This window comes from Peromyscus maniculatus, chromosome 6, assembly GCF_049852395.1.
Source record: "Peromyscus maniculatus bairdii isolate BWxNUB_F1_BW_parent chromosome 6, HU_Pman_BW_mat_3.1, whole genome shotgun sequence".
Taxonomy (NCBI): domain Eukaryota; kingdom Metazoa; phylum Chordata; class Mammalia; order Rodentia; family Cricetidae; genus Peromyscus; species Peromyscus maniculatus.
In genome coordinates this window covers 78,460,409-78,487,003 of record NC_134857.1, presented here as the reverse complement: position 1 = coordinate 78,487,003, position 26,595 = coordinate 78,460,409, and the positions used below count along the sequence as shown (strand labels likewise).

At 40.4% G+C, this 26,595-nt stretch overlaps 1 protein-coding gene across 6 annotated transcripts in view; it reads left to right on the top strand.

Moving 5' to 3' along the window:
• Window positions 1-26,595, top strand: part of LOC102926315 (NADPH-dependent 3-keto-steroid reductase HSD3B3-like) — a 79,729-nt gene extending 53,134 nt beyond the window's left edge. For 2 of the 6 annotated variants that reach the window (XM_076574667.1, XM_076574665.1), the window contains exons 2-4: window positions 19,762-19,958; window positions 23,080-23,244; window positions 25,395-26,595. In XM_076574667.1, coding sequence (XP_076430782.1) covers window positions 19,814-19,958; window positions 23,080-23,244; window positions 25,395-26,206 — 1,122 coding nt within the window. In that variant the 5' untranslated portion in view covers window positions 19,762-19,813 and the 3' untranslated portion in view covers window positions 26,207-26,595. Of the gene's footprint in view, window positions 1-2,071; window positions 2,134-19,322; window positions 19,450-19,761; window positions 19,959-20,871; window positions 20,922-23,079; window positions 23,245-25,394 lie in introns of those variants that run through there. The other 4 variants (XM_076574666.1, XM_076574668.1, XM_076574669.1 and 1 more) reach the window with 4 other exon arrangements.

Below are 26,595 nucleotides of genomic sequence, written 5' to 3'. Positions count from 1 at the left end.
AGTGCTGCCATCTTAACTTTGAGTGAGAATATTTTATTTGAGGGAAGCCATAAATCAATGATGTCTCCATGGGAGATATTGATTAGCACTCAAGATTTCTCTCACATTTTTGCCAATGCACCCAGTCAGATTCCATGGTGGTAACTCTCATCTCACAGAAGGGTAGATTTATGGAACTAGTGACACTAATCTCCTGTCCTTCAAAACCAAATGCATGAAGCAATTAAAACTTACTATGATAATCTTGGGTAGTATTGACTATACATAGCTACACTTGAAAGATTATATTTAGACACTGAATTCCATTTCTCATACAAATAGGAACTCCTTGTACTCCCACAGTATAATTTTTAATCTCTTTACCCTCCTCCATTGGCTGAGCAGGACCTCGGTTGTCATAAGGACCAGGTAGCCAAGAAGATTCACTAACCATCATAGGAATATTCATAACTCCCCAACTTTCGGCTAAGTTAATTGCAGGATTAGGGATAAAGGCCCAGTAAGTATGATCAGTCCCCATTACCTGTGTAGTTACCACAGACAGCATAACAAGGAACAAAGTTGTAGCATTTAGAGGTCTCTGAGGCATTTGAATTATCACCTCCCCTTTGTCACACCGGTTTTTAAGCTGTCCTTAGGTGGGAGGATTAGCTATCTGCTCAAAAGGCCTTCTGCATTTTTTATTTCCCAGAGGAATCTCAGCCAAGGAATCCAAGAGACTCCTCTTGCTCATGGCAGATTTTTTATCAATTTTGATGGGATCCACAACCTTTTATCTCCAATGAAAACATAAGCATACTCTTAGCCCGGTCTTAACACTTTTGCTGGTTTCTATTTTGATGTGAAAACATTTATAATAAATGGGCTGACTCAGTTTAGCAGGTTTTTCCACAATCCAATGTCTTTCAGCAGATGTTGTCCCTGTTTCATTAGCTTTTTAAAATTTTTTAAATTAGTAAAACTCAAAAAAATTGCTACATTTCATTGGAAACATAAGATGAAGCATTACCAGTTTTAACTTATATCAGTATGCCAATTATACCAATTGTTTTTAATAAATGTGTAATTATAAAATCAACCTTTTTCAGAGCTTAAGGCAGATGCTCATTGTAATCCAGAGTATATATCAATTATATAATGAAAATATTTTAATTTTCCAAATTCTGCTAAACAAAATATATCTATTTGTCACATTTCATTTCTTTTTTTTTTTATTTTACAACACCATTCAGTTCAACATAATAGCCACAGATTCCCCTGTTCTCCCCCTCTCGTCCCCTCCCCTTCCCCCCAGCCCACCCCCCATTCCCACCTCCCCAGATCAAGGTCTCCCCCAAGGACCGGGATCGACCTGGTAGACTCAGTCCAGGCAGGTCCATTCCCCCCCTCCCAGACCGAGCCAAGTGTCCCTGCATAAGTCCCAGGATTCAAACAGCCAACTCATGCAACGAGCCCAGGACCCGGCACCAACGCACAGCTGCCTCCCAAACAGATCAAGCCAAATGACTGTCTCACCCATTCAGGGGGCCTGATCCAGTTGGGGGCCCCTCAGCCTTTGGTTCATAGATCCTGTGCTTCCATTCATTTGGTTATTTGTCCCTGTGCTTTATCCAACCTTGGCTTCAACAATTCTTGCTCATATAAACCCTCTTCTTTCTCACTAATTAGACTCCCAGTGCTCCACCAGGGGCCCAGCCGTGGATGTCTGCATCCAGATTCCTCAGTCTTTGGATGGGGTTTATGGCACAACTATCAGGGTGTCTGGCCATCCCATCACCAGAGTAGGTCAGTTCCTGCCGACTCTCGGCCATTGCCAGCAGTCTTTTGCGGGGGTATCTTTGTGGATCTCCGTGGGCCTCCCTAGCTCTCTGCTTCCTCCCCTTCTCATGTGGTCTTCATTTACCATGGTCTCCTATTCCTTGTTCTCCCTCTCTTTTCTTGATCCAGCTAGGATCTCCCACTCTCTTTCCCTCGACCGTCGCCCTTCATTGTTCCCACTCATGACCAGGCTGTTCATGTATGTCTTGTCCATTTCTCCGTGTCTTTTTTGCGGTCCCGTTTTCCAGGTAGCCTCACTGGTGATGTGAGTAGCAGTCCAGTCATCCTTGTTCCACATCTAGCATCTTCCTATGAGTGAGTACATACCATATTTGTCTTTCTGAGTCTGGGTTACCTCACTCAGGATGATTTTTTCTAGATCCATCCATTTGCCTGCAAACCGTATGATGTCATTGTTTTTCTCTGCTGAGAAGTATTCCATTGTGTATATGTGCCACAATTTATTTATCCATTCTTCAGTTGAAGGGCATCTAGGTTGTTTCCAGGTTTTGGCTATTACAAACAATGCTGATATGAACATAGCTGAGCAAGTGCTCTTGTGGTATGATTGAGCATTTCTTGGGTATATGCCCAGGAGTGGTATAGCTGGATCTTGGGGGAGATTGATTCCCAATTTTCTAAGAAAGCACCATATTGATTTCCAAAGTGGTTGTACAAGCTATAAACAAACTCAAAGAAAAAAACCACATGATCATCTCACTAGATGCAGAAAAGGCATTTGACAAAATCCAACACCCCTTCATGATAAAAGTCTTGGAGCGATCAGGAATACAGGGAACATACCTAAACATAATAAAGGCAATATATACCAAACCAACAGCCAACATCAAATTAAATGGAGAGAAACTCAAAGAAATTGCACTAAAATCAGGAACGAGGCAAGGCTGTCCACTCTCCCCATACTTATTCAATATAGTACTTGAAGTTCTAGCCAGAGCAATAAGACAACATAAGGAGATTAAGGGGATTCAAATTGGAAAGGAAGAAGTCAAACTTTCCCTATTTGCAGATGACATGATAGTATACTTGAGTGACCCCAAAGATTCCACCCAGGAATTGATAAAGCTTATAAACACCTTCAGCAATATAGCAGGATACAAGATCAACTCAAAAAAATCAGTAGCCCTCCTATATACAATGGACAAAGAAGCTGAGAAGGCAATTAGAGATACATCACCCTTTACAATAGCCAAAAATGACATAAAATACCTTGGGGTAACACTAACCAAGCAAGTGAAGGACCTATATGACAAGAACTTTAAGTCCCTGAAAAAAGAAATTGAAGAAGATGTCAGAAAATGAAAAGATCTCCCATGCTCATGGATAGGCTGGGTTAACATAGTAAAAATGGCAATCTTACCAAAAGCAATTTACAGATTCAATGCAATCCCCATCAAAATACCAACACAATTCTTCACAGACCTGGAAAGAATAATACTCAACTTCATATGGAAAAACAAAAAACCTAGGATAGCTAAAAGAAACCTGTACAATAAAACAACTTCTGGAGGCATCACAATCCCTGACTTCAAGCTCTACTATAGAGCTACAGTAATCAAATTTCATTTCTTTATGTATGTTTAGGATTAGTTCCTCCAGGTGAAGAAACTTGATTATACAAAGAACAAGCAGAACAGTTTTTTATAATTTCCTTACCTTGTTGCCAATTATTAGAAAAAAAATTTTTTCCTTAAGTCCCTACTATTAATATGATGTTTCTTCTGAAATTCTAAAATTACCAACACATTTCCTATCAGTAATTCGTTAATCTATTTATTTTCTTTTGCTAATGACCCAGGCAACCCAGTATGAGAGCAAACATTGGCAATATAAAATGGTAAATTCCTTTTTTGGATTGCAGGTCTAGTTGTACAAATAATAAAGTTAATTTTGAATTACCAGGAATAAGTTCAGTACTTTTTATGTGCAATACAACACTTTCTGAATATTGAGAATCAATTATTATATTACGAAATTTATTAAAGTTTAATAAAACCATCAGAAGGCATATGACCCTGATTTTTTTCAAGTAAATCATATAGACTTTGAAGTACTTACTAGTTTCCTGCTTTATAAGCAGCCATTCCTAATTTACTTCCATCAGGATAAAATGTAACAGGCCCAGAAATAGGTGTTCTATTTATTATGAGAGGAAGAATCTAACCAGTTGGTTTAATTAATTGAAGTTGCTCTCTTTTTGGATGTTTAACATTAATTGCTCCTAAGAAATTACTATAAGCTCTTTGCCAATCAACATTAATCACCATAATTGCACAATTTCAGCATCAATATAGGGTACCACAATCTCAGCTGGATTCATTCACAACAATTGAGGAAGAAACATTTTTTTTTATTGGTCATTAACTTTTTACTTTGTGAGATAGGAAAATTTATTCCAAAATATTAATTACCCTCTGCATAAAGACTCCAGTAGAAGAATGATTGGAAGGTACAATTATGAAAATACATTCAGTTGTGAGATCTAATCAACTCACATAGGCATTTTGTAAGTTTTGTTATACTTAGGCTAATTCCCTTTCCGCCTCAGCTGTTAATTTTATTGTACTGCTTAAATCTGAGACATCTTGAAAATTTTGAAACAAATGACTTAATTCTTAGGTAGATAACCCAATGGCAGGCCGTAACCAGTTAGTATCATCCAATAATTTTTTAAATCATTGAGAATATGTAACTGATCTCTTTTAATCTGTACCATTTGTGTCTGGATTCTCTGCAGGCACTACCCCAACTTCTATCCATCAAGGCTTCCTAAATTTCCCTAAATTTCTGCAAACAACACAATTAGCTGTGGACCAATGATTCAACCACATGCACCTACAGGGTGTATTTCACGTTCAAACCATACCAGCTCAAAGTATACAGTTCCTGTTGGAACCAAAACTTTTGAAATGATAGGCAACTACACATGGTTCAAAATGCATGTACTTCTATGTCCAAAGTTCTCATAGTGTCAACACTAGCGATGATGATCCAAAGTAAAAGCAATCTCTTAACTGTAAACATCTGTTAAAAAATAAAAGAGTTTACATACTTCAGTACACAAAGGCACAGAGTAAACATTCTCTTTGTGAAAGAGGAGTGTGGCATGATCAGAGCAAAGCAAACTGAATCATAGCAGGGCACACATGGAGTCCTGGGGTCCTCTATCTGACAGACTCCTGATGAAATTGTTTGTGCTCCAAAGGGTCTCCCTTCCCTTGAGCATCACCTGCCTTCTCTTCAATTTAGGCTTCTTTGTGAACACCCAGGTTTGATCTCGTGTTCTCAGAAAATGACTGCTGAGTCAATACCTGGTCTTGATGCTGCTTCAAGCCAAAAGTCTCCAAAGGACATCTACACTTAGGGAATGGTTTGTGGTTGTTGGACGGGACCTCACATTCTTGGGCAATTAATACTTGGTTGCTCACACTATTTGGAGAGTAGCCTTGCTAAAAGAAGTGTGTCTCTAGAGAAGGACTTTGAGAGTTCAAAAACTCACACAGTCCCTCATTTGTTCTCTCTGCTTCCTGATTGCAGTTAGAGACATGAGCTCTCAGCTGCTGTTGCTGCCTGCCTCCACACTTCCCCTCGATGATGGCAATAGGCTCATACCTTTTAGGAACAATATCTCAAATCAATCCCTTCTTCCTAAAAGATGCCTTAATCATTGTGTTTTATCACAGCCATAGACAAAATAATCAATAGACTAATTGGAGGTTTGGAGCCCTCTAAGACTTTTAACATCAGACATGGAGCTACATATAAGATTTGGGTTTACATTGCTGGGTATCAGTCTTGATTTCCTCACTCTGCCCTTATTCCTACCTATTGCAATGATAATGTATATTTTTGCCATTGTATATGAGAAATATATAATTTGCTTTTATAGGAGTTTGCAGATAAGACATTGCCATGAGTTTGACAAGAGACTTTGGACTTTGGGGTTTTAAAACAGCACCAAGACTGTGAGAGACTATGGGGACTTTTGAAGTGGTACTAAATGCAGTTTTTCATTATGATATGGCCATAGGACTTTGGGGAGGCCAGAGAGTAGAATGCAGAACGTGTAACTTTGAATTAGACCCCTACCTTCATCTCAACGCTTGTATTCATAGGCATCTGAATACTTGGCTCCTCGGTAGTGATACAGTTTGTGTAGGTTTAGAGGTGTTAACTATGTCACAGGGGAGAGAAGGCTTTGAACTTTCAAAAGCCATGTGTTATTTTCAGTGTATTCACTCCAGTTCCTGGTTGGAGCTCTGGGTGTTAACTCTCAGCTGGTCCTCGTATTTGCTGCAATACTTCCCCATCATGATGGTGATGGACTCAACCTTCTGGAATCAGAAGCCCCAATGAACCCCTCCTTCTATAAATAGCTTTGGTCATGGTGTTTTATCACAGCAGCAGAAACATAACTAAACAGTGACATAGCATTACTCTTTTCCAAAGACTTTTCTAGAATTTATTTAGTGTGTGTGAATGTTTTGCCCACATACATGTATGTATACCACATGCTTGCCTGGTGCCTGCAGAGAGGTCAGAAAAGGGTTTCAGATTCCTTGGAACTGGAGTTACAGATAGTGAAGAGCTCCCATGTAGGCTCTGGGAACTGAACCTGGGTCCTCTGCAAGAGTAACAAGTGCTCTTAACCACTGAACCATTTCTCCACCCATGACATATTACTCTTAAAAATAAAATTAATTGGGATTCTGATGAAGGCTTGCACTTATGGATTAGATATTTTCAGGGAAGAAAGGGTAGAGATAGGGCTAGGGATTAAAATAACTAAAAATATTTTTAAAATGTAGACCATATTTTTCCCAATCTTACTCTATTTAGGTTCCTTTTTCTTTTAAAATTTACCATCATGCACTTAATGTAACAGCTAAGTGTGAAGCTGGCTGTCTCCATATGCATCTTATGTGTGCCATTAGATTAGTCTGGTCCACTTGGAATGTAGATGAAATTCTAAATGGTATTTGTAAATAAGAAACAAAGAGCCATATACAGAGTTAAAGCCTAAGAGATCAAAGCAAGAGTCACGACTCCCTTTAGCTTACCACTCGCTGCCGTCCTTCCCCTGAGAGAGAGACCTTCTCCTGTGTGACCTATCTTTTTATTGCCTTTCTGTTCTGCCTTCTCATTGGCTCTAAACCTAACCACATGACTTCCTCATCACTGTCTGTCTATACAGACCTCCAGGTCTCTATGGTTGGTACTGGGATTAAAAGTTCAGGTCACCTTGCTTGGCTGTGTCCTTGACCACATAGAGACTCTGCCTGCCATGTGGTCAGATTAAGGGCATGTGCTAACATACCAGACTTTTGCTTAATGGATATTACCTCTGATCTCCAGGCAACATTATTTATTAACATACAAATAAAATCACATTTCAGCACAAATAAAATATCACCATGACTTGGTGTGGATTTTACAGAATATACAAAACAGTCAGTTAATTTTTTATTTAAAATATATGAGAGAAAGTTGTCAATAAAGGATATTGATTATGTACTGCATAAAAATATATGCCTATTTTTTCAGCTTTAAAGTATTTCACAAACTACTAAAATGTAAACAACTTCCCTTCCTATATGAGTGATGAGAACATTGGTAGAAGAGAAAGGTGGGGTCCTAATCTAGTAAATATATGAAACTTGAGAATGATGTTATTAAGGTCTAAAAGAAAAATGCTGTGACAGGCAAGTTATAAATGCCAACAACTGCTAGCAGGAGGGCGATGGAGAACAGACAGAATGAAAGTTATACTGTTTGAATATGTAAACTGGCATGTTCAGCAATACAAGGGAGCAAAAAGATGTATGGTACAATATGAGGGCTTCATAAAAAGAGTGAGAAAGCCCAGAGAGCATTAGAGAAATCATGGCCAGGCTTTGATCAGTGTCTTAGTTAAGATTTCTATAGCCGTGAAGAGACACCATGTCCACAGCAACTCTTATAAAAGAAAATATTTTATTGTGGTATCTCGCTTACACTTCAGAGTGTTGGTCCATTATCATCATGGTGGGAAGCAAGGCAGCACACAGACACACATGGTGCTAGAGAAGGAGCTGAAAGTTCCTGCATCTTGACTCACAACAGGAAGTGGACTGTCTCACTGAGTGTAGATGAGCATTTATGAGTCCTCAAAGCTCACCTCCACAGTGACACCCTTCCTCCATCAAGTACACACCTACTCCAACAAAGCCACACCTGCCAAGAGTGCCACTCACTTTGGGGGGCTATTTTTTTCAAACCACCACAGCCAGTATCTGAAAAAAAGAAGGGATAGAAGAAAAGGAAAAGTTACATTTTTCTGAGTCACTCAGAAAAGTGAGCAGACTCTGTTACACTATGCAATAGAAGCACTAAAAGCAGCTACATGGGAGATGAGTTTCTTGGAAAGAGAAGAATATTGTATCATTAAGGAGCCATTTGTTTCTCCCATCTCCTTTACCCACCTTCAAGAGAATCTGTTTTCCTTGGGGAGTGGATTTTTGGCCACTAACAGGCCCAGCAAGACTAAGAAAGAATTCAAAGTTCAAATCTTTGCTGCATATCAGAATAATATGTCTCCATCCAGGGGCAGAAGTATTTCATTATTTTGATCTGGAGACCTAAGGAGTGGCAGAGCTAACCTTTCTAGTGTTACCAGGGACATAGAGGTTGAGTTCAATGCCAACTCTGAGGAATGGTCCATTGTCAATGGGCTCTACAGCTACTAATCTCTGATTAGCTGTTTAACATTCTTCCTCGGGGGTTATATAGAATCCTGCTACTGAAAAACCTTTCTGAGATATATACATATATGTAAGAAATACAGATGGTGTCACCTAGTAATGGGAGACACAATGACCAACTAGACATCTTACAATACCAAATGAAACTTCCAGTTCCAGGAATGAGTTATATCTAGGTGAGCCATTATCCAACAGGACCCCATGGAAACCCCCAACCATTTCAGGCTATTGCCAAGACTATTTGTTGCTCTCCACAAACCAACTGTAAGGCCCTATTGCTGAAGACAACACTTATATATCTCCTTGAACACAAAGGAAGGCTGAGCTTGTGCCTGTTTACTGGCTTCACCCTGCTGACTAGCATTCATGGTTCTAGAAGATCCTGTGAATGCCACCCAGGAGAAAAGCAATCATCAACCCAACTACAAACCCTGTGATGTACAATGTAACGTGCCTGTGAGATATGCTGGAGCAATAGTAGAACCATTGTTCTAGGAATCACCAACCACTCTCTAGTTACATGGGATGGAACCCACTCCTGACACTGCTCAGATGACCAAGAACATGAGGCTGGATAGGCCATGAGTGTAAGGGGAAATCAAATACTATTGTTCTGTTAAGGGAAAGCAGCAATAAAATGACTGTCTATGACATTCTGACCCCTAGACCAGTGCTTCACTCAACCGTTATCAGAGAAGTGTCTACTGCAGTAAAAAGGAGCTTACACAGAGAAACACAATTAGACAGTGTTCAAAGAGTGAGAAACATTGGAGTACTCAGTCCTAAATGCAATGTTCTTATCAAACCCTCCCATCGGTACTCAGGGACCTATGAAGAAGAGGAGGCAAAAAGAGTGTAAGGGCCAGAGGTGATGGATGACTCCAAGGAAACAGTGTTCTCCAGACACAACAGGACTGTTGCACATATGTATTCACAGACTGTAGCAGCACACACAGTATCTGCACAGTTCCAGTCAGACAAGGTCTCCACGCTGAGATCAGGATGATTGGCACTTCTAACCAGAAAGCTATCTGCAATCAGTACCCATTTGAAAAGGAAAAACTAGTCTTCTCCAATGGACTCCACTGTATATATTAACACTCTAGTTCTAGGGGATTTGACATGCACTGCTGGCCTCTGCGGTCCCTGTACACAATGTATATAAAGACATACATTCAGTCAAAACATCTATAAGGTTTAAAAAAATTAAGAGAAAGAAAGAAAGAAAGACCTAGGTCATTAGTAAGTACACCTTTTGCTGTGTCTGGAAGTCATTTCCAGGAAGGATTAACAAACCAGAAAAGACTCGCTATACAGGTGGCACCATCCTGTAGCCTATGGTCACAAACTAAACAAAAAGGAGAGAAAGGCAGACTGAATGCAAGATGGAGCTAAGAATTCAGTTTGTCTGTTTAAATGTCATCTGCAGCTTCAGATCTGCCTTCCAAGAATAAAACTATGTAAGAATATCAATGACCTTAGGATTCTTGGTCTCCAAGGAGACTATCCACATGAGGAAGGACCATGCAGAGAAATTTTAGAAAATAGGAAGTATGTTGTGCAAAAATTGTTTCATTTTTCTGGAGAATAGGGACTACCCAACTGTCCCTATCTGTGCTAATGGCCTGTCCCAGGTGAGACTGCTGCTATGTCCTCCTACACAGGCTCATGATGATCAAAACATTGACCAGCACATTATATATATTCATGATCAGGGGTACTCCATGCATTTTCAATGATGCAAAAACCAGATGAAGGATGCAGAATTTGGATTTTACTCTTTCAGCTTCCTGTATGGGTCATAACATGAAATTAATTAAGAAGACACTAAGGACAGACAGAGGGAAAGTCACAGGACTCATTCCAACATGTTGGAAAAAATGAAAGGATATTAAAAAGTAAAGTAGGTAAAGAACAGGCCAAGGCAAGAGAAGTGAGAAAAGTTAGAAGTAAAACTGTTTCTCAAGCCATCGTTTTTAAAATCATCTAGTTATGTATGTAGGTTAATGCATGCCTGTGTGTGGGAATGTGAACATGTGAGTACAGATGAAGGCAAAGATCAGAGGTTGATAATGGGTCACCAGGAACTGGAGTTACAAGGGGTTGTGAACCACCTGATGTGAATGCTGGGAATCAAACTTGGGTCCTCTTGTAGAGCAGCAAATGCTCTTACCCACTGAAACGTTCCTAACATTGCTAGTTGGAAAGGAATAATACTGGGTCCTTGTAAATACCCCCAACTACCAGTGGCAGGAGGAAGAACCAACTGAAAAAAGACCTTCTGACCAGAGTTAAGAACATATATGTAAACTACCGGTAAGAAATATGCTCTAATCAGTGCTGGCTACAGATTAGAGGGAAAGAACAATGTAGGACAGACAACATTTGGTGATACACTACCATTCGAGGGACTGTAAGTAAAACCTATTGTTAACGATTCAAGGAAGCTTTAGTTTAAAGGGGATAATCTAGGATTAGTACTTGATACTTTGGGGCAGGTCTGTGTCGAAAGAAGAATAAGATATTTGTGAAATTTCTTCCTGGGCTTCTATGTTTAAACATATGCTCAGATAAATTGCATTTTCCAAAGTGTTTGTCCTTTAAAACACACACACACACACACATACACACACACACACACACACACACACACACACACACACACACACACACAAATATACCTGATAAAAGGCCAAAGTCATTTGGTTTAATCGCCAGCAAGAATACAATATTTTATACACAAATCTCTAAAGAAGGAGAAAAATCCTTGGCATTGATACTCATAAAAATAAGTGTTAAAAGGGGACTTACCCCAGTGAAGCAGGTAGGCTAATTGTAGATCTTCCTCCAAAGTCCTTCCCTACTCATCACTTAATCCCAGCACCCAACTACATGAGAACTCCCTGGGAACTTGAGGTCACTCCAGCCAGACATGCAGGAAGGCTAACTGAAGACCCTTACCCCTCCATCTTCTCCAAGTAGAAACCTCCAACTTTCACCCTCATCTTTGTAGTAGACAACCTTGCAGCCTACTCCTCTTCTTTGTCCTCATCTCCAGTCCATCACACAAATCTATCCATCCAAACTTTGTTCCCCCAACTCATTGCTTTATCTCAGTTCCCAATACAATTGGTATTTCCTGGGATCTAGCCAGCCAAGCCAGGCCCTGCTGGTGAATCAATAGGACATCAAAGCAGGTAGGTAAGCTTCAGGTTTCACTTTCCATCCACTCCTCCAGATCCATTCTCCCAGTTTCATCCCCAGCTCTGCAGCAGGCTACCCATAAAGGCATACCTATCAGAATGACATCTGACTTCTCAATAGGACTCTAAAAGCCAGATGAGCCCATAGAGATGAACTTAAGACTCTAAGACCATAGATGCAAGTCCACAGTATCATACCTAGCAAAACTTTCAATCACCATTGATGAAGAAAACAAGATATTGCATGAGAAAGCCATATTTAACCAATATCTGCTGCAAAGTTAGCCCTGCAGAATGTGTAAGAAGGAAAACTCCAACCTAAAGAGTTTAACTACACCCATGAAAGCACAAGGGATAAATAATCCAGGACTAACAAATCAAAAGAAGGGAGCCACACACACTACACAACCAACACCACCACCACCACCACCTCCTCCAAAATTACCAGAATCAACAAACACTGTTGATTGATATCTCACAATCAAGAGACATAGACTAACAGAATGGATGTAAAACAGGATCCATTGTTCTGCAGATCCAAGAAACACACCTCAACATCAAGGATAGCCATCACTTAAGGATAAAAGGATGGTAAAAGATACTGCAAGAAAACAGATGTAAGTTGGTGTAGCCATATTAATAGCTGAGAAAATAGACTTGAGAACCCCCACCCAACTCAGCCCCAGTTGCCGGCCAGCAGGCGGGGCTCCTGTGGGAAGGTTCCCTGTTCACCAAGACTGTCAGCAGCAGACCCTGTAATCTACACTCCCTGCCCCCATTCTCATCTTCCTGAGACCCCAGTCACATCCTGAGGCTTGGAAACCAACCCGAGCACTATTCAGACCTAGAGAACTGCCATTGGGCCTAGAGAGAGCTCTCATTGGACAAAGAACTGTCATTGGACCAAGAGTAACCTCAGCAGACAGTGAATCTGACAGCCCTCATTAGACCAAGAGTGGCTTTCTGAGAAGTAGAATCTGTCACCACTCTGTGGACCAAGAGTGGCTTCCTGAAACACAGAATTAGTCAGCTCTGACTGGATGAAGAGTCCTGAGAAGACCAAAAAATTCTGTGACTCACAGAATCAACTATCTTGAGTTGACCCTAGAGCAGCTCCCTGAGACACAGAATCTGCCTGCTCCAATTAGACAAAAAGCTAATCTTAGACCCAGAAGAGCCCCCTGAGACACAGACACAACAAGTACAGAGTGGACCAACAGCAATTCATACAGACACGGGCACTTTCTGGCCCATTGGTGGAGGAGATGGGCAGACGACAAAGCAGAAGTACATACAACAAAAGAAAGAGCAATACAGCATTACCAGAACCTAACCCTCCTCCACAGCAAGACCTGAACATCACAAGGTAGTACAAGCAGAAGAAAGCAACCTTAAGAATAGGATCATGAAGATCCTAGAGGCCTTTCAAGAAAAGGTGAAAAATAAAATGGAGGAAAAGATAAACAAAAAGTGGAAGAAATCAATAAAGAAATGAAAAAAAGCAAATGAAAATTGGAAGAAATAGAGGAAAAGACAAATAAATTGGAAGAAAGCAATAAATCCCTTAAAGAAAACCATGAAAAAGCAATTAAACAGGTGAGGAAACAGTTCAAGACCTGAAAAGGGAAATAGAAACAATGAAGAAGACACAAACAGAGGGAATGCTGGAAATAGAAAATCTGAGTAAATGAAGAGGAAACACACATGCAAGCATAACCAACAGAATACAAGACAGGGAAGAGAGGATAACTGGTGTGGAAGATACTATAGAGGAAATGGATTCATCAGTCAAAGAAAATACCAAAGCCAAAAAAGTCATAACACAAAATGTCCAGGAAATCTGGGACACCATGAAAAGACCAAACCTAAGAATAATAGGGATAGAGGAAGTAGAAGAATACCAACTCAAACGCACAGAAAATATATTCAACAAGATCATAGAAGTGAACTTTCCCAACTTAAAGAAGGAAATGCCTATGAAGATACAAAAAGCCTATAGAACACCAACAGGCTAGACCCCCCCCCCAAAAAAAGTCCACTTACCACATAATAATTGAACAACTAAACCTACAGAATGAAGAAAGAATATTAAAAGCAGCAAAGGAAAAAGGCCAAGTGAGTTATAAAGACAAAGCCATCAGAATAACACACAATTTCTCAATGGAGACTTCAAAAATCAGAAGGACCTGAACAGATGTAATGCAGACACTAAGAGACCATGGGTGCCAGCCTAGACTAATATACCCAGCAAAACTTTCAATCATGATAGATGGAGTGAACAAGACATTCAGAGACAAAACCAGATTTAAACATACCTATCCATAAGCCCAGCCCTACAGAAAGCACTAGAAGGAAAATTCCAACCCAAGGAAGTCAGACACACTCTCAAAAACATAGTCAATAGATAACCCCACGGCAGTAAACCCCAAAGAAGAGAAGTACACACACATAACCACTAAAAGATCACAGGAATTAACAATCACAGGTCACTAATATCCTTTAATATCAATGGACTTAATTCACCTATAAAAAGACACAGGCTAACAGTATGGATACAAAAGCAGGACCCATCTTTCTGCTACATACAAGAAACACACCTCAAATTCAAAGATAGACACTACCTCAGAATAAAAGGCTGGGAAAAGACTTTCCAATCAAATGGTCTTAAGAAGCAAGGGGGTGTAGCCATCCTAATATCTAACAAAATAGACTTCAAACTAAAAGCAATCAAAAGAGATCAAAAATGACATTGCATACTCATCACAGAAAAGATCCACCAAGATGAAGTTTCAGTTCTGAACATTTATGCCCCAAACACAAGGGTACCCACATATGTAAAAGAAATATTACTAAAGCTTAAATCATACACAAAACCCCACACATTAATAGTGGGAGACTTCAACACCCCACTCTTACGACTGGACAGAGCTCCCAAATCAAAACCTAACAGAGATATAAGGGACTTAACTGATGTTATGACTCAAATGGACTTAATTGATATTTACAGAACATTCCATCCTAACAAAATGAATATACCTTCTTCTCAGCACCCCATGGAACCATTTCTAAAATTGACCATACAATCAGGCACAAAGCAAATCTCAACAGACAGAAAACAATTGGAATAACCTCGTGTTCTATCAGATCACCATGGTTTAAAGTTAGATTTCAACAACAACAAAAATTACAGAAAGCCTACAATCTCATGGAAACTTAATAATGCTCAACTGAATCACCAATGGGTCAAGGAAGAAATAAAGAAAGAAATTAAAGACTTCTTAGAGATCAATGAAAATGAATATAACACATACCCAAACTTATGGGAGGCTATGAAAGCAGTGTTAAGAGAAAATTCATAGCACTCAAAGCCCATATAAAGAAGTTGGAGAAATCTCACACTAGTGACTTAACAGCATACCTGAAAGTCCTAGAACAAGAAGAAGCAAAGTCACCCATGAGGAATAGACACCAGGAAATTATCAAATTGAGAGCTGAAATCCATAAACAGAAACAAAGAGAACAATACAAAGAATCAATGAAACAAAGAGTTGATTCTTTGAGAAATTCAATAAGATAGACAAGCCCTCATCCAAACTAACAAAAGACAGAGAGAGAGAGAGAGAGAGAGAGAGAGAGAGAGAGAGAGAGAGAGAGAGAGAGAATCCAGATTAGCAAAATCAGAAATGAAAAGGGAGACATAACAACTAACACTGAGGAAATCCAGAAAACCATCAGGTCATACTTCAAAATCCTGTACTCAACAAAACTGGAAAAACTAAAAGAAATCGAAAATTTTCTGGATAGGTACCACATACCTAAGTTAAATCAAGACTAGATAAACTATTTAAATAGATAAATAACCCCTAAGAAATAAAATTAGTCATTAAAAGTCTCCCAACCAAAAAAAGCCCAGGACCAGATGGTTTCAGTGCAGAATTCTACCAGATCTTGAAAGAAGAGATAATACCAATAATCTTTAAATTGTTCCACACAATAGAAACAAGAGGAACATCAAACTCATTTTATGAGGCTACAATTACCCTGATTCCCAAGTAAAACAAAGATAGAACAAAGAAAGAGAACTACAGACCAATCTCCCTCATGAACATTGGTGCAAAAATATTCAATAAAATACTGGCAAACACACTCCAAGAACACATCAAAAAATTATCCACCATGATCAAGTAGGCTTCATACCAGGGATGTAACGGTGGTTCAACATAAAAAGTCCATCAATGTAATACACCATATAAACAAATTGGAAGAAAAAAAACCACATGATCATCTCACTAGATGATGAAAAGGCATTTGACAAAATCCAAAATTTCTTCATAATAAAGGTTTGGAGAGATCAGGAATACAGGGAACATACCTAAACATAATAAAGGCAATTTAGAACAAGCCTACAGCCAACATCAAAGTAAATGAAGAGAAACTCAAAGCAATTCCACTAAAATCAGGAAAAAAGCAAGGCTATCTGCTCTCCCCATACTTATTTAATATAGTACTTGAAGTTCTAGCCAGAGCAATAAGACAACATAAGGAGATTAAGGGAATAAAAATTGGAAAGGAAGAAGTCAAGCTTTCACTATTTGCAGATGATATTATAGTATACATAAGTGACCCCAAAAATTCGACCAAGGAACTCATTCAGCTTATAAACACCTTCAGCAACATAGCAGGATACAAGATATACTTAAAAAAATCAGTAGCCCTCCTATATACAAATGACAAACTGGCTGAGAAAGAAATCAGAGAAACATCACCCTTTACAGTAGCCACAAATGATATAAAATACCTTGGGGTAACTCTCACTGAGCAAGTGAAGAACCTGTATGACAAGAACTTTAAGTCCCTGAAAAAAGAAACTGAAGAAGATGTCAGAAAATGGAAAGATCTCCCATGCTCATGGATAGGCAGGATTAACATAGTAAAAATGGTAATCTTACCAAAAGCAATCTACAGATTCAATGCAATCCCCATCAAAATACCAACACAATTCTTCACAGACCTGGAAAGAACAATACTCAATTTTATATGGGAAAACAAAAACCCCAGGATTGCCAAAAGAATTGAAGACCCAGACATTAATCCACACACCTATAAACCTATACTCATCAAAATATTCTACAAAATAGAAACAGAAGGAACAGTGCCCAATTTGTTTTACAAGGCTATAGATACTTTCATACCAACACCACATAAATATCCACAAAGAAATAGCTACAGAAGTTTCCTATATGAATAAAATATTTACATACTGAATCCAAGAGCACATCAAAAAGATCATCCACCATGATCAAGTAGGCTTCAGCCTAGAGATGCAGGGATGGGTGAACATATGTTAGTTGATAAATGTAACCCACCATATAAACAAACTGAAAACCAAACACCACAGGATCATCCCGTTAGATGTAGACAACACCTTTCACAGTACCCAACAGCTCTTCATGATAAAAGTTCTGGAGAGTTCAGGAGTTAAAAGAACATACATAACTCAATAAGGGCATTATACAGGAAACAGATAGCCAACATCAACTTAAATGAAGAGAAACTCAAAGCTTTTCCACTAACATCAGGAATAAGACAAGGCTGTCCATTCTCTCCATCCCTATCCAATATAGTACTTGAAGTCTTGGCTACAGCAATAACACAACTGATGAAGATGAAGGAAATACATCTTGAAAAAGAAGAAGTCAAAATATCTTTATTTGCAGATAATAGGATAGTATTAAATGATCATAAAAATCCACCAGATAACTTTTACAGCTGACAAACACCTTCAGGAAAGTAGCAGGATACCAAATTAACTCACATAAATCAAGAGCCCTCCTACATACAAATGACAAAAACACTGAGAAAGAATTCAGGGAAACAATACCCTTCACAATAACCTCAGATAATTTATTGTATCTTGGGATAACTCTTTCCAAACAAGTGAAAGACTTGTTTGATAAAATCAGGTACTTTGCAAATATATTATAGCTTCCAGTTGTTTTTTTATGAGATTGCTGAATGTACAAACCAATGGGTTTCTGTTTCTTGTGCCTTCTCTTGGGTTCTTTTCATTTCTTGTTTGTTCATTCAATTTTGATGTGTTAGTTTGTGTTTTATCTCATTATATTTTATTTTATATCATTATTATCTTATAGAAGCCTGGTTACTTTCTAGTAAGAGACAGAAATGGGCTGGATCCAGGGGGAGAGGAGATGGAAGAAGCCAGGAGGAGTTAAAGGATGGGAAACCATAATCAGGATATATTATGTGAGAAAAAAATCTATTTCAACAAAAGGAAACAAATATGTTAAAAAAGAATTATAGAAACTGAAATGTTCACACAGAGTGCATACAAGAAAGCTGTGTCTCCTGTAGCTACATATTAGATGGAAAGAGTACATGTCAGCTTGGAGCATACTATGTCCTATGAGATACTGTCAAACCAAGGTATCGACAGAGTCTCAAGGGAAGCTTTAGTAGGGAAGGTGAGGGTTGGTAGAATGAAGATTAAAAGTTCACAATCATCCTTCAATGGGCTTCTTGTATAATGATTGCCTCTCTTGTTCTTACTGTATTATAAAAGGAACCATGTCTCTAATTGGAGAATATCCACCTATCTAATTCTAGAACCTAAGTGTGTACTATACATGTCTACACAACTTTCAGATAATATATAGTAGGCATTCAAAGTGTGAACAAATACAATATATATGTTCTCTGTGTCTAGAGTAAATGGTGTTGTGTTTATAAAGAAAGACTGTGAAAATAGCCCCATGTGGGACCTACACTGGATTCTGTATGCACCTTAACCAATAGAAAAGCCGTGAGCCCCTTTCATGTAGATATGTCCAAACTTTGGAAACTGCAACCAGACTTGATCACCAACAAAGTTCACAGTCACCCCAAAATGGAGTCAAAAATGGAATGAACTTTCCATAATGTTCCATGTAAATTCTCAACTTTGTGTTGGCCTGCATTTATAGATATCCTTGGCTACATGCGCCTTTGGGCTGTAAATTGGTCCAGCCATAGAGAGTCTCTACCATAAGGCAATTTGCTCACCTACAGCTGTCTATCTAAACAAACTAACCAGCAAACAAATGATCAGAGGCTGCTTATTCCGATAAATAATGTCATGTCTTTCAGATGAGCATATGCATGCTCTGCAGTTAACTGTGAGCTGCTCAAAGATGTTGTGGAACAGAGAAATTTATAAAAAATAATTACAAGGAGTATTAGAGCTAATACATGGAGCAAATACTCTTTTGGCCATGTTTGATTAGCCTTGGTTGTACAAAACATAACCTAGTCATCTGAAAAAAAGAAACCTCAACTCCTCAACTTAAGAATTGCCTAAATCAGATTGACCTGGGGGGCATTGTCTTGATTATCAACTGATGCAAGAAGGCCCAGCTTCCTAAGATCCTGGGTAGCTGAATAGATAGACATTCTTGGAGGTTAGTATATCAAACAAGAATGTAGAAGCCTTATTCCCCTTTCCCATTCCTCAGCCTGTGCTCTGCTTCCTCCATACCCTTTGTAGTATCGTTCATAGGAAGCTAATGGATGTAAGCTTTAGTCCCTGAAGTCCAAGAGGAGCTGCAGGAACTAACCATATGCAGTGAGGGGTTGAAGGACTTCAGTGTGTGCACGCTTTCTCAGAAGCACAGGTAAGACAGTCTGAGGCTTGGAAGTGGCATCTCATGTGAGAGGGACAAACTTGGGGCACAGCCTGACATGTGAGGTCTGACAGTGTCTCAATGTCAGAGCTGACCTGACTTAGAGGTTGCACATCTGGTGTCTGCTGCAGAACTGATATTTTGCTTGTTTGGTTGAAGACCCAGACATTTTAGAATCATGGAAGTTATGTTATGAGAGAAATGTTCAAGAACCACCTTGAGGACATCTTTTTCTACTATGTCATCATAATAAAAACTCCATGAATCTGTACCCATTGCACCTCTCTTTCTATCCCTCCCCAGGGTGACATTATACCACACCTGTGACCACTGTGATCTGCTTCCTGTGTTGACCATGCCGGGGTGGAGCTGCCTGGTGACAGGAGCAGGAGGGTTTCTGGGCCAGAGGATCATCCGCTTGTTGGCTCAGGAGAAAGAGCTGAAGGAGGTCAGGGCTTTGTTCAGATCCTTCACTCCAAAACACAGGGAGGAATTATCCAGTAAGTGACCTGGAAGATGGTGAACATGGACTGGGCATGGGGAGGGCTTTCTTGTCACCAAGTAAGAAACAGGTGGATCTGTGAAGAGCCTCAGCAGGAACAATCACAGTTGAGACAGCATCAAAGGCACTGCATAGTTGGAAAAAGTGGATTCTGGGTGACCCAGAACTAGAGAACATGGCCATGGGCAGGGCCTGGGCCTTCAGGCTGCTCTCCTATGTAGACATTGCAGATCAGTTTTCTCCTTGCTGGAAGCTTTTGTGTCTTAAACTGTCTCCACATGGCAATATTGTGCAACACTAGCAAAAGATTGTTAAACTAGAGACCTGAGCAGTGGGAACCTGCCTCCTTTGAACATTCCCTTTCGGCTTTGTAGTTTCTTTTTATTTAAGACTAGGAGAGAGTGAAATTCATAGCAGGAAGTGAATATAATGTAAAGGTAAATTGATGAAGTTGGTAGGGAGGGAGAGAGAGGGAGAGGGAGAGGGAGAGGGGGACTAGAGAGCATATACACAGGATAGAAGCAGACTGAGGGCCAGGTGGACTTCATATGTGTCATGGGGTTTCCTCCAATGTCTTTCCCATCCTCAAAGAAAGTATCTACAGATGCTGGAGAGGCACCTTGTGTTTTTCTCTATCTCTCCCCCACCCCAGGCCAAGTGCAAGCACTGGGTTGATATCATTTCCCAGCTGCTCCATTCTCACATCCTTCTGTGGATGTAGCTTGTGAAGGACCCTTGATCCCAGTGTGAGGCCATCTTGAACAGATCTCTTCCTCCATACTCTCCAGAGTTCATTCAACCCCTTTGTTTGGATCCTATCCACCCATCCCCTGGCTTTGTCAGATAGGGTCTGTATAAAATCTCATATCAGACAGCCTATAGTTTGATTTTGATTGTCCTTCCTTCCCAAGATGAACCAATACCTGGAGCTGGTCTGATATGAACCTGTGGAAAAAAGAAGGTGATTGAGGCCTGTCTTAGTTACTTTTCTATTAATGGCTAAGGCACTATAACCAAAACAACATGTAGAGAAAGAGATTGTTGGGGACTTATGGTTTCCAGAGAGTTGGAGCTGATGACTATCATGGCAGGGAGCAGGGCAGCCAGCAGGCAGCATGGCACTGTAGTAATAGCTGAGAGCTCATGTCTTGACCCACAAGCCAAGGCAGAGATCTATCAGGGAATGATTAAAGTCTTTTAACCCTCAAAGGCCACACCCAGGGACACACTGCCTCCTCAAAGGCAACGCCCCCTAACATTTCCACCAATGGCGACCAAGTATTCAAATACATGAACCTATGGGAGCCATTCTCATGCAAACCACCACAACTCAGTGTCCACACACCTTAAGACACACTTGAGCAACAAATAAGTTTAGAAATAGTAGTTCTTGGGCTACACTTATCTGGAATCCATTGTCAAATTAAATTTTATCTATTAAAGAAAGGATTAGCACACAAAGATACTGGGCCAGTATTGTTGTGTTACATGTAATAATGCTCAGAGTTTCGACAAACAACAGTTGCAAGGGTCTTCTTGTTCAATTGGGACTTCCATCTCATCCCTGCATGGTCTGAGAAGCCCCATTCCTGTCTCTCTCTCCAAACCCTGCCCATTCAGAGCATCTTAAAACAAACAAAAAGGGTGATGTGGATACATTTCAGTGGGCCCTGCCAAGATATACCACTAAGAGAAAAAATGTAAGCAGTCTAGCAAAGGGTCTCTCTTTACCTACACTTCAGCATGTTCAGGCCAACAGAGACAGATTTAGGAATCTATATCTGATCTCCTTGCTTTAATACATCATTAAATTAGCATTGTTTTACATCTTATTTTCCTTAAACCTTATTTTCAGAATAGGACAGGAATTTTCATACAAAAATACATCTTAATCTAAAATATCTTGGACACCTGTTGTTGCCTCCTTGATAGGCCCACTCCATGGTGTTACCTTTAGTTAAGATGGCAATGAAGTCACATGACCTCCCTCTTCTCCAACCCTATCAAAGATGGCTGCCAGCTGCCTGATTGCACTTAGTTAAGATGGTGGAGAACCATGTGTTGTTTCCCAGAACAGCTCCAATTTAGCTGTTTTTAAAGTAAAGTAGAATAGCATAAAACAACTTTATTATTATTTAAAATAAAATGACATATGAATCTCTGTTATTACACTAGAAAAAGTGGCCAGAAATCCCAGAGGCAAATTCTGAGCCCAGGCAGATAGTTGCAATGGTAACAGTTGATATTGTACCAAGATACAGGGAATATAGTAAACTCAACAGATTTTTAGCCATACCCGAGAGCTAGATGGGCCAGCGCTCTCTCTGTGTGCTCACTGGGTGCCGGGATGCTGAACGGTGAAGGTGGACTGTACAGAGCTCCGGAGAACACCGCTGGACTGCGTTACACCTTCCCCAGACCCTGCGACCTACCCATTACTTAATTTGTGAGTTACGCCATTAAATAAATATCCTTTTAACTACGTGGAGTGGCCAAAATAATTTCTCCAATAATGTTTGGAAGGTTCTTCATTTGGCTGTATCTAGCAAGGGGGAGGTCTTTCATCTCACCCCTTGTCATTGTTATAAAAAGCCCTTTTCAATAAAGTTCTGGGCTGGTGAGTTTTGACCCAGGCCTTCCCGAGGCTATCCTGTGTTTCAGTCTTTCTTCTCTTCATCTAGGTATCTCTTTCTATCTAAATATTTCCCACTTTTCCATGCTCAAGACTACCCTGGTCATAAAAGTGGGGGCTGGTCCCCCATAATTCTCTATCAATTAAATCCTAATTCTCCCTTTTTACATTTGACTACCACCATCTCTCTGATTGTTTAAATCACCGTATGAATTTCCATAACTCTGTTTTTATGAGCAAAGCACAAATCACATCTCACTGCTCAGATTCATTTTATACAAAGGGAAGGATAGACACAGATGCTTCCTCCTTCCCTACAAATGATACATTCTGACTGTTGAGCAATTATTGTTCCTTCAGTAGAAAGTCCTCCTCCCCAGGATCTCCTCACTATGACTACCCTTGGAGCCCTAGGTCATTGATACTGTGTCTGGAAACTTCATACCTGTGCAGAAAGCTTCCCAATGACCTGCTTTGTGTTCCTCAGAGCTACAGACAAAAGCCAAGGTGACAGTGCTGAGGGGAGACATTCTGGATGCCCAGTGCCTGAGCAGAGCCTGCCAGGGCGTCTCTGTTGTCATCCACACCGCTGCTTCCATTGACATCGTGGGTGCCATTCCCAGACAGACCGTCTTGGATATCAACATAATAGGTACAGTGTCTCAGGAGGATATGGAGAGCTTGGGAAAATTAGAATGGTCAAATAGGACCATTTGGGGACATGGAATGAGGACATGGGACAGGGAAGTGCCAGCCATGGAACACCTGCTGTGCTCTGGGTCTGTCAGATGCCTCTGCTTCCCAGCCCAGCTAGCAGAACTCAGGGCAGTTGTCCTTGATGTTTAGAAGAAGAGATTGGGCTGAGAGAGGAGGGAACAGAGGCCCCACAGGTAGTTCGAGGAGAGAAAACACAAAGCCACATCCAGGACACTCCAAATGCCAGGAAAGTTCTCCTGCTCTTCCATGCCATAGTGAGTAGACTTCATCTGCACTTGCTTGATGTTTATTCATCTACTACCTCTCTGGACCAGACCCTGACCTTTCCTCTGTAGAGAGCTATCTAAGCCACTCCACAGGGTGAAGAATGATCCAGCAGCTGTTTATTTACAGCAACAGTTTTCCAATTTTTACAAGGCCACAGTGTTAGTCCACTCTTGAAGACTGGTCCTAGCCAAGGCAGAAAGACTCCTCCTCAGATCTTCATCCCTAAATGCTTAGTCCCTCAGAAAGTAGATTTGCAATATGCTTTAGTAAAGGACTTTACTATATAATATGATCACTCTGAACCCCCCAAAAAAGTGAGTCTTCTTAGTATCATGGTTTTCCAAGGTCCTGTCTGGCATGTATCCTCCACATGACCTCCAAATTTAGTGACTTGGGCTCCTTTTCCAAATCAACTAATTATTTGGGGATGGCCATTACCAACTCAAAAGGATCCCTATTAGTTCTACCTGGTTACTTCTCTCATACCCTCCCTTGCAGGTGGGTGCTATGAATACTCAGATTCTCAGTTCTGTATTAGTCTTTACTAAAGGAGAAAAAACACTAGCCTTTAATATCTAATTATGAGTGTATACTGCATGCCTAGACATAGTGGTGCCATTCTGTAATACTAGCACTCAGGAGGCTGAGTCAGGATTATGATACCTTGGAGCCCACTCTGGACTGCATAGGAATAAGAGTCTATCTGAAAAATAAGATAAAATAAAATAAGATAAAGACATATTGCCTCTATACTATACCTGAGTGGGCATGCTGTAAATTCTGAACTAGTTCTGAGACTACGGTATCTTGAATTTTTGGATTAAAAACTGGCCCTCCTTTAATTAAACAAAATGCATGAAAATAAGTGAAACTTTGCTTTTATTTGGGGAAGGAGCCTTTTTGGATTTTTTTTTATTGTCTCAGGGATCAAACCTTGCACACAATGCAAAGGCTTAATCACTGAGCAACATCCTCAATATAATGGGAATTTATTGATGTCAGTTTCTAGACAGCATAAAGGAATAATTTCCCAGAATAAAAATCTAGGGAAGTCCTTTCCAGAATAAAAATGCTGGTTTTTTGATTAATAGTAATCACCTGAAAAGAGGGAACTTCATCTAAGAAATGGCTCCCATCAGATTGGCCAGGGGTCATATCTGTGGGTTATTTTCTGGATCAGTGATGAATATGGGAGGGCACGCTCACTGTGGGGTGTGTCACCCCTAGGCAGGTGGTCCTGAGTTATACAGGTAAACAAGATGAGCACATGGGAAGCAAAGCAGTAGAGAACTTTCCTCCATGGTTTCTGCCTTTGCTCCTGGGTGACTTCCTTCAGTGACACACTGCCATGAGAACATAGAAACCATAGAAACTGTTCCCTCCCCACATTCCTTTGGTCCTGGTGTTTATCACAGCAACAGAAAGCTTACTGGGACAGTGGCTCAGTGGGAGGGTCCTTGTCTACCATGTGGAAGAGCCTAGTTGTGAATCCAACACTGAAAAGAAAAATAATTATATTCAAACAGAGAGAGAAAGAGAAAGACAGTGATAGAGATGGGGAGAGATGGAGAAAAAGAGAGAGATATCTCTATAAACTCAGAAACCTAGAAATCCCCTGCTTTTCAGAATCTAAATGTCACCTCTTTTAATTTGGGGGTTATTCTGTGGCTATAGAATGGCAATTTGAATCAAGATCAAGTAAGAATGTGTTTAGATCTGTAGTAGTCCTTCCATTGGGTTTGAGATGGGATGAATCTGACTCCACAGTGGCCCCTTCAGCTTCTTTCCTAACAGTAATGGTGAACTTCCCATACTCAGGTACTCAGCTCCTGTTGGATGCTTGTGTGGAAGCCAGTGTCCCAGTCTTCATCTACAGCAGCTCAGTGGCTGTGGCTGGACCAAACTCCTACAAGGACATCATCCAGAATGGCTGTGAAGAAGACAATCATGAAAGCACATCATCTCATCCTTACCCATACAGCAAAAAGATGGCTGAGAAGGCAGTGCTGGCAGCCAATGGGTGCACCCTGAAAGATGGTAGCACTTTGCATACTTGTGCCTTAAGACTCCCATTCATCTATGGGGAAGGGAGCCAACATACTTCATACACAGTGAATAGAGCACTCAAGAATAATGGCACACTTGACAATTTTGCCAAATTCTCTGTGGTCAACCCAGTGTTTGTGAGTAATGCAGCCTGGGCACACATTCTGGCAGCCAGGGGCCTACGAGACCCCAAGAAGTCACCAAACATCCAAGGTCAGTTCTACTACATCTCAGATGAAACCCCTCACCAAAGCTATGATGATTTATATTATGCCTTGAGCAAGGACTGGGGCCTCCGCCTTGATTCCAGTTGGAGCCTTCCTCTGCCCCTGCTCTACTGGCTTGCTTTCCTGTTGGAAACTGTGAGCTTCCTGCTGCGTCCAATCTACAATTACCAGCCTCCTTTTAATCGCTATATGGTCACAATATTAAATACTGTGTTCACCTTCTCCTACAAGAAAGCTCAGCGAGATCTGGGCTATGAGCCACCTGTCAGCTGGGAGGAAGCCAGACAGAAAACTTCACAGTGGATCGGGTCACTAGTGGAGCAGTACAAGGAGACACTGAACACAAAGACTCAGTAATGTGAGCATGGCAGGGACATGGCCCTGAAATTGTCAGGTCCTCCAGAAAGGGTCTAAGACACAACCCATCTCCTACACTTCCCTTTGACACACTGGCCAACTTGTCTTCTGGTCACCAAAGCCTTGCCAGGCACTGACCCAGTCCCAAACTTTTGCCCTGAGCACTTGCCCAGAGACACACAGGCTGTGTGCTATGTGCCTCAGCTGCTGTGACCAAAGGCTCAGTTTCTGGTGGTGAACTGAGCAGAGCCTCCTGTAACTTAGAATTTCATCAGTGTTTCCATTTCCCCTCTCACAGTTCCAAAGCATTGCTTGTCTGAGAAAATTCCCATTGCTTCCTGAAGCTCAAAGAAAGAACAATAAAAAGGTTTCATGCCTAATCCAGAGAA